The 9,330-nt window shown below is 44.4% G+C and overlaps 1 protein-coding gene across 1 annotated transcript in view; it reads left to right on the top strand.

The window, feature by feature from the left end:
* The first annotated feature begins 1,870 nt into the window (after positions 1 to 1,870).
* The window catches only part of DRC4 (dynein regulatory complex subunit 4), a 99,053-nt gene continuing 91,593 nt past the window's right edge, over positions 1,871 to 9,330 (top strand). The window contains exon 1 of the mRNA XM_086945779.1: positions 1,871 to 2,038. Coding sequence (XP_086801905.1) covers positions 2,036 to 2,038 — 3 coding nt within the window. The 5' untranslated portion in view covers positions 1,871 to 2,035. The remainder of the gene's footprint in view (positions 2,039 to 9,330) is intronic.

Genomic DNA, 9,330 nt, shown 5'->3' with positions numbered 1-9,330 from the left:
AACTACGCACTGATAACGGACCCCCTTCAACGGCGGTGAACTGGCAGAATATCTACAATCACACCGCATCAAACACCGGAAGATAACCCCAAGATGGCCTCAAGCCAATGGCGAAGTCGAGAGACTGATGAGAACTCTAAATAAGACTATCCAAATTGCCATGGCAGATGGCCAAAACCTAGAACTAGCCCTCTTCCAGTTTTTGAGAGAGTACAGACTGACACCCCACTGCACCACCGGGATCCCTCCAAGCCGCCTATGCTTCAACAGAGCAGTGGTGGACACTCTCCCACACCATCCCATGTGGGCCTCAGCTCCAACTCCGAACAACCGGTCCTTGGAACAGCGAACAAAGTCTAACAAGGATGTGTCAAGGCGGAGGAGAGCTGCGGACAGCCCCATTCAAGTTGGCGACCAGGTGCTGGTGAGAGATCGCCACCCGGGTGGGAAGTTCCACCTCCCGTTCGAATTACACCCGTGGACTGTCACCAACGTCAACGGCACCATGATCACTGCAATGAAAGGGAGAGAGACAGTCACCAGAAATGTGTCCTTTTTCAAAAGAATCTCGAATGGAGAAGACGATGGATTCCCAGACTCAGCTGAGCAATACCCAAGGCCGACCCAAAGCCCACAAGAAACAGGAGAGGACGCTCCCAGCGAAGATGAAGCCCCGCAAGCAGACCCAACCACACCAGTCAGGAATGAACAAGAGCCGCAGGTGGCCCAAAGTCACCCTGGAACTGTTGTAGCCAAGGACTCTGAAGAACTGACTTCCCCCCAGTCGGGCGAGCGCAGCCAGAGCAGGTACAATCTGCGCCCCTGCCCAAAGCCATCCCAGAAGTACCGGGACTTCGTGGCCTGTTGCGGACGCTGAGAGAGTCCGAGCTGCACCGCAACCATCTCATAAGTAAGACTGTTCCTTTTGCATTTTGAAAACCTCAGAGACTGTAAGCAGAAAAGTTGAGATATGATGTCATGTTGTTTTGCTTGTTTCCCTTTAGGGTAAAGGAAGAATGTAGTGTTGTGCTAGGTGGGCGCAACCACCCTGGCCCACAAGCAGTGTTACTATAATTGTTACCTCCCCCCAAGCGTAAGTTGAATGGTTCCGCCCGACGTAGGGACGGAGGGCACGTTACATAGATAATAAAAAGCCCAGGGCCCTGGGCGTGGCAGGCATTGCACTGACCACTACTGTTACACTGTGTGGTCCCCTTCTGTGCAGCTAGTAGGCCCCAACCAGAACACGGCAGGTACAGTTAGCATCTTACTAAACAATAACTTTTGAAAGCACAGTAAACATTTAAACAATATTTGTAACATTTTGTGACAGCCTATTTATACTATACGCCTCCCGATACTGTCTGTAATATATTTTTTTTAACTACTGACACATATTCACAGTGCTTTCTGTCACGTTTCGAGTTTCGACCTCTTAGCACTAAAATTATAAGTTACTATGTATTCAGCGCACCGACCATGATTCAAATGTGTGACCGTCCGGTTACACCCACATGTATCTGAGATAATCGCATTAAACAACCAAGCTTTACTCACAGATACATTTAAGTTGCATTTATTTTTTATTAAGTTGTGTGCTTTCTATTTTATATGCAATTACCTGGAGGTGAAAGCCCAACAAAATAGTTAATATTTTATTTTAGCCACGGCCCACGTACTGACCCCGCTTCCCACACTCCTTGACCCCGCTCCTACTGTATTTATTTTTGTTGCAGATTTATATAGCACGAACTCGCCCCGAATGTATTGGAGTGGTACGTGTTGTTTGTATAGTTTCATGCCTGGAGCTATGTCTCGTATCATATGTGTCTCCCTGACATCTATTTCTCACTTACACATTTTTTAATAGTGGATACTGGTTGCTAAGGACGCCAAGATGTTCTCTCGTAGAGATCTCGCGAGATCTGCTAGCAAAGGAGTCCGTAGACGCCCCGCCCACGTTTTGCGCGCGCCCGTTGCTTGGAGACGTGCTTGTTAGACTGGGTCATCGTCCCCGGAGCGGACCACCGCTACCATGGTGAGTTTCTACCTAACTCTTTCTTTCCCTTTACATCCAGAAGGACCAACACTCTGAGTTTCCTCTGCAGGAATGCCCCAGCTTGCCGGCCTTCCCTCAGACCAATGTATGCCACGACGGGAACTCTCTAACCCGGCTAGAGGAACCTTAACCTGAGACATGACAATAACATCCTGTCCCCTCAGTGACTGACCAATGCATTCCTAATCCAAGGCAGATCTAAACATTCTTAATTCGAAGACATCGGTCCATCCTTAATCCCAGACTGTTTAGTGCACCCTAAACGAGGACTGCCCAATCAATGCACCCTTAACATGAAATATCCAAAAGCATCGTTATCCCGAGGCTGACCAATGCCACCATTTCAGCAGACTCGCCACTGTGTAGCCGTAAACTAAAACCAATATTACATCATCATCCCGGTTTATGATTGTATGCAATCAAAAACTGATCAAGGCAATCTTACCCAGAGACTGGGACATGTATCCCTAACCGGGATTGACCCCTGCTCCCAGTGCTTTAAATGGGAAAAATAAGTGCAGGTACTCATTAAAATAAGCTAGAGTTGTGGCAAGTGGGCGGGGCTTATGACAAGACATGATGATACATAATGACTTCTATACAAGTTGCAGCACATATCAAAACACAACAGAAATGCATTCGTGTAAACAAAACAGGTTAATCATTACAGAAAATGAAAGCCAAATAGGATAATATGTCAACTTTCCCTGTTTTAAAAAAAAATATTTGCAACTTCTTAATGTCATACCGTTATTTGTTGTTGTTTGGCACAATGCTATATATTCTCAAGCGTGCACACACACAGAAAGAAACAAGCAGACACGTACACAAAAGCATTCCACACATGCAATGGAGCCTATGTTGAATAGTCAGCAGTGGCTGAGCTCAGGACTACAGAGGTGCCTTGGCTGTCAGAGACAGCATTTTCTCGGACAGCCTAGTGCTCACCAGCACCAGCAGCCAATGAGCCTACCTTTCATGAGTACTGGTACTCTCCTAGGCAGTAGCGAAGTGCTGGTACTAATAGTGATGAAAATAAGAAATGCCAGTACTCAGTACCTGTGAGTACTGGCCCATTATAAGCACTGCCTCTGCCCTTTTCCCTACAGCCAAGCTCTTTCTGTCTCTTTCTGGTTCAGTATCTTTACATCCACATATCCTCTCCGTTCTCGATTCATCTCTCATTTTTACCCAGCCTTTAACCTGCTCTCCCTTGTTTTACCCTTCTTACTCCCACCTCCCGCTTACTCTCTCCTCAAATCTCTTACATTTTGTCACAGTTTTTTCCCCACTTGCCTCCTCTTCTCCCCTCCATGATGTACCCATTCCCTAAATGTGCCACCTGGCCAGTATTTTGTTGTGCTGTATTTCATTATTTTTGTTGATAGAGCATGCTTACTGTTGAGGGCTGTATTTTTAAATAATGGCTTGTAAAAAAAAAACTTGCTAAATCAGGATTGATATTTTTCCCCATAAATAAAAGCATAAATCATTGAATCACTTCAAAAGTACATAGGTTTTCCAAGCTGTGAAAGTGTGCACGCTAGAGCAAGCGCACAAATCGCTGTCGGGCCCTGTAAATTCTGCAAAGCAGCGTTTTAAACCAAATTTCAGGCTAAAGGTTATTTCGTTTCTCTTGATCAGACTGCTTCCCGGCATTAAAAGAGGCGATTTGATTGAAATTGCACGTGGTTCATAAATAGTTAAACCAATTACTTCAAGAAATACAGCAGATTTTTTACTTTACACAAATTTGTGTTAGAATACCATTTCTAAGCACGCATTTCAGAACTGAAGAGATATCTGGTATTTTTATCTGAAAAAAGTGGCAAGCCTAATTTCAGCTGTCACCTCACTTTTTTACATTCCTCCCTCCCCCTCTCTTCTATTTTTAGCTCGTTTTTCCCCCAACCAGATCCAGTTCCTGGAGTGCTGCAGGTTTCCCTGCTATTCATTGCTCTTTGGGCAGGGCTACTTTCATACTCCTGAACCCATTACCCATTGCTCTGTCGCTATTAACATGCAAATGCAGCGATTAGTGTTACAGAGATTAGTTTTAGAGGGGCACACAAAGTGAAGCAGCTCCTGTGCTGAAAAAAAACATGAACAGAAAAACAGCTGTGGCGAAGGTGTAGGATTGTGTTGCTCTGCCACTTGCTTTTAGTACGGCCAGTGCAATACCCAAAATGGGACTGAATTACTGACCAGCAAGTGGGGGAGCTAAAGCACTTTCGACTGAATAGCTATTGAACACCTAATCAACAGTGCAGGGTCTGCCTAGACCCTGCACCGTTAATCACAGCGTGACACAAGCCCTCTCCAACCCCAGCAGTCTGGGATAATTCAAAGAGAGCTGCTAATCTAGCAGCCTCTCTGCAAAAGATCCAGAAGCAGAGCAGCATTTGTTCCGCATTTGCAGAGAGACCTACCCTGTTCCTGCTGCGCCATCAATCACCGTACTGGTACTCTCCCTGACAAAAAAAAGTGCTGGTACTGACGGGTGGAAAATTTGGAAGTGCCGGGACTCAGTACCGGTGAGTACCGGCCCATTTAAAGCACCGCCTGCTCCAAAACCAGAGACTGACGCCAGTGCCTTACCGAAAACTGATCCCTAGATCCTGATTGGAGAATGACCATGCTCATCCCTTATCCGCAACACACCCCTTCTCCCTACAAGGAGACTAATCAGTGAGACTATCTTGTGCATTCCAAACCAGCGATGGGCCCGTGCATCCCTATTGGAGACTGATCTATGCATCCATAACCAAAGACTGACTTCTGTACCCAAACCGAAGACTGACCATAGCATTGTAACTCAAGACTAAACCATGGCTCCTAACCAAAGATTGGCCCATGCCTTGCTAACCAAAAATGACCAGCCTATCCAGGACTTTGACTGACCAGTGCATCCATGAGTGCACTCTAAAACGGAGGCTGACCAGTACTCCAGAGCTGCCCGATTAATTTCCTACTCACTAACCCATGCATTCCTAAATTATTATTGACCACTGCATCTCTAACCTGAGACTGATCCCTTGTAACCCAAGGCTGATCCATACATTTAGACCAACCCCTGTGTTGTAACTGGAGATTGAGCCCTCTGTCCTAACAAAGAATGACCCAGGCGTCCTAAACCTGAAACTGTCCAAAATGTTCTGCTAAGGTGGGACTGACCTACACACCCTTGCCTAGAATTTAGCAGTGCGTTAAAACCAAAGACTGACCAATTATTCCAGACTGGGACATACCCTTGAACACCTAATCTAAGACTGACACATGTCTCTACCTGGCAATTGAACTTTGCATCCCTGACCCGAGACTAACCCCTGCTTCCCTAATCTGGTACTGATAAATGTATTCTTAACCCGATACGGACAGAAGCTCTCCTAACCTGACACTGACAGATGCATTCCTAACCTGACATTGACCAATGCATTTCCTAACCTGACTCTGACCAATGCATTCCTAACCTAACACTGACCAATGCATTCCTAACCTGACACTGATGAATACATTCCTAACCTGATACATCAAAGTTGGTAATCAATTGCCTCTTCAGTTCGTCTTAGTCTCCTTCGGGACTACAACCGTTTTCGGAAACAGTACTAATCTCAGGCCAATATGACTAAGTCCTGATGATGATCCCGGGTCCTCTGTGTATGGGATCGAAACGTAGTTTACTCCTTAACACCTTGACACTGTTCTATACATTATTGATGTGTGCTAAAGTGTCTTCCTCATTGTACTTCTATAAATATTTTCTTACTTTATCCTTCGTTTGAGGGACCACCGTTCATATAAAATTATTAACCAATGAGTCCTAACCGAAAATGAACCTAGGTTTCCTTGATCTATGACTGACCAAGGTTTCGCAGACCCAAAACCAACATCCCTAAACCAATACTGATCAATTTAAATTAACCCGAGGTTCATCTGTGCACCCCTAATGTTATGCTGACCCCAGATTTAGCTGTGTACTTAAACCAAAAACTGACCAATGGATTCCTAAAAGAGACATCTTGCGTCCTAACTTGAGGTTAACTTTTGCCTCTTAACCAAAGACTGACCAACACAGTCTTGATTTGGGACTGACAGAGGCATCTTAACCTGAGGGCAAGGTATCTTTTGCCTTAGACGAACCCTTCTCTCCCCAACCCGAGACATTACTGATCAGTAAATTCCTAGGATGAGCAAGACTGATGCATCACTAATTTGAGAGAATAACTGGGGCATCTTAACTTGAGACTCACCAATGGAAATTTAATCTGAGACTGAACAAAGCATCCATGACCTGAAACCGAGAACACACATTTTTTGACCACAGACTAACAAATGCATTTCTAACATGAACCTGATCAGTGCACCTTGACGGGCTGAACAATACGCATCCCTAAAGTGAAACTGAGCAATGCAACCTAGCCCAAAAGAGAGGTTTTCCAATGCACCTTTATCCTAAGACTACTCATTGTGTTTCTAACCTGAAACAACAGCTGAATCAATAACCTGGGAATGGCCATTGATACTCAGTCTGACACTGAAGAGTGCGCAGTGAACTGAAATCACTGTATCCTAACCCGAGGCAAAGCAGTGCTCTTTAACTGAGACTGACTAGTGCAACTTTACCTCACTGGCACACCTTTATGTGAGAGTCAATAGCGCACAGACCAATTTATCCTTTGCCTGTGACACTGCAATATGTCCTAGCCTGAGAGAGACCAGTCAATGCATTCCTAGCCTGAAGGATTTTTTTCTATACATGTTTTGGATCATTTATGTAAAGGAAGCACCTGCATTTGACAGACAAAAAGTATGTATTAAGCAGATTTAACTCATTTACTCAACTAAATCGCGACATTAACATTAAAAGTAAAGCGCGGGTGGTGCGATTATAGCAAAAGTAAAGAAATAGATTTTTTTCTATTTCTTTACTTTTGCTATAATCGCGGCACGCACCCGCGCTTTACTTGTAATGTTAAAAGTAAAGTGCGGGTGCCGCGATTATAGCATAAGTAAAGAAATAGAAAAAAACATCAATTTCTTTACTTTTGCTATAATCTCGGCACCCGCGCTTTACTTTTAACATTAAAAGCAAAGCGCGGGTGCCGCGATAATAGCAAATGTAAAGAAATCAATTTTTTTTCTATTTCTTTACTTTTGCTATAATCGGGGCACCCGCACTTTACTTTTAATGTTTAAAGTAAAGCGCGGGTGCCACGATTATAGCAAAAGTAAAGAAATGGGAAAAAAACAATTTCTTTGCTTTTGCTATAATCGCGGCACCCACGCTTTACTTTTAACATTAAAAGTAAAGCGCGGGTGCCACGATTATAGCAAAAGTAAATAAATAGATTTTTTTTTCTATGCATGTTTGGAGGGGGCGGCAATATGGAAAGTGTAAGCGGATGCAGAGTCGGGCGGTGCCAAAAGTGAGGGCAGATGCAGCGTCGGGCGGTGCCAAAAGTGAAAGCAGATGCAGCGTCACGCTCGCGACTCCAAAAGTGAAAGCAGAGGCGGACCGAGAGGCGCGCTTGTGCGCGTAATCGCAAGCTGGTGGCCGCTTGGCAGCACTTCCAAAAGCCGCTCTTACTAAATGTCTCACCAAACCAGCGCATACGCTGGCTCAGGCGAGACCTAAAAAAAGAGGAAAATCTACTTCCCAGTAGAGTACAGGGAATCCCCAAACAGCAAACACAAAGAAGGTTGAACTGCGTGGACTGTACCCCACAGGAAATAAATAGTGCAGACACACCTCAAAAGAGATCACGAAGGACAGTATATAAGGAGGAATGCATGCACAACAAGCATCGCACAACAGAAAAAAAAACACAGTAAAAGGAAGACATATGAAGAAGCAAAAATTAAGAAGAATACACAATGACATCCCATAAGAAGATGATCCACATACATAGTACAATGCATAGGTGACGTGGCAATAAAATAAAATGCAGGTGCAAGAGAAGCAAAATGATAGAACAGAGGATAAACACCATTGCTGGGGGGATCCAATAGATGACAGCAAAACAATGATGCTTTAATACTGAAGTATAACCTGAAGTTCAACACATAGGTGAAGAGAGAGAAACACAGCAATGAAAACCGCAAAGCGTCTCTGTTCAGACGGCGGTAGGGCTGAAGACAGGAAAATCAAATGCCCTAAACACAGCAATGAAACGTGCAAGGCGTCTTTGTTGAGACGGCGTAGGGCTATAGACAGGAAAATAATATGCCCCAAAAGACTTCACACACAACAGGCTCTACGGACGTCGGAAAGAAAATTGCAGAGAAGAATATGGACTGATAAATACGGACTGATACAGGAAGTTCGCCTCAATCAAAATGGCGGCACGTAGGAAGGTCGCACGCCGGTTGGCTCAAGGCACGCAAGTGTTGGAAAGCGTTTCCGCGCAGCCAGGATCCCAGGATTCCAGGATGGCAGCATCTGCTCATTCATTGTGCTTTGCACGCGTGGCTTCGTATCCCATCCTTGTTGCCATTTTATTTTTTGATGTAAGGAAGAGTTCCAGTAGACGTAGTTAGGTTATAGATTAATACGTTTATTGTTCTAAGGAGTTAAGAAAGTCTTCCAGTAAATTCAGTAGTAGAGATGTAATCAGCCCCACCAGGAGCAGCCTTCCTGCTGCTTAGCCCAGGATCCAACTGACACTCCACCTCACAGTAATCCACAATTTCATTACATCACCATCCACACCCAACATTCTACCCAGCACATCGACACTGGCTGAGCAGCGGAGGCAGAGAAACAGGGAAGATGCATGATATCAAAACCCAAGACGTGTATCCACTAAGAAGCATTAGGATTTGATAGATGTGCTGATTTTGCTTGAAGGCGAAAAAACATATTTTTTGCCATTTAATAGTACTGCCTTGTTTTGTTGTACTTATTTCGGAGACATTGTGATAAAGGCTCGGAGAGACAAAAACTGGAAATCCCATTCACTCATCTAAGCTTTGGCGGATTTATGTGAAGGTGAAAATGATCCATGTTCACCTGGGAAGACAGATATTTTGACAGAAGTGTTTCAAAGCTCATCAAAAATATTTCAGGGCTGCTAGATTATCTTTTCAAACACTAGTGTGCCGAAAGCAGGACATTCTGATGAGACCCACAATGAATATCAAAAGAAAGGCTTGTAATTACATTGCCTATAGTTGTTTCTTATGTGCTAATTTCAAGTGGGCCAAATAAATTCAGATCACTGAGCAAACCGCTGTTTTTCCTATACTGAATTTGGCAGCCTAAACCACCGGGT

Source organism: Lissotriton vulgaris, chromosome 12 (assembly GCF_964263255.1).
Source record: "Lissotriton vulgaris chromosome 12, aLisVul1.2, whole genome shotgun sequence".
NCBI lineage: Eukaryota > Metazoa > Chordata > Amphibia > Caudata > Salamandridae > Lissotriton > Lissotriton vulgaris.
Note: the sequence above shows the minus strand (reverse complement) of the source record. Positions and strands in the feature narration are given on the sequence as shown.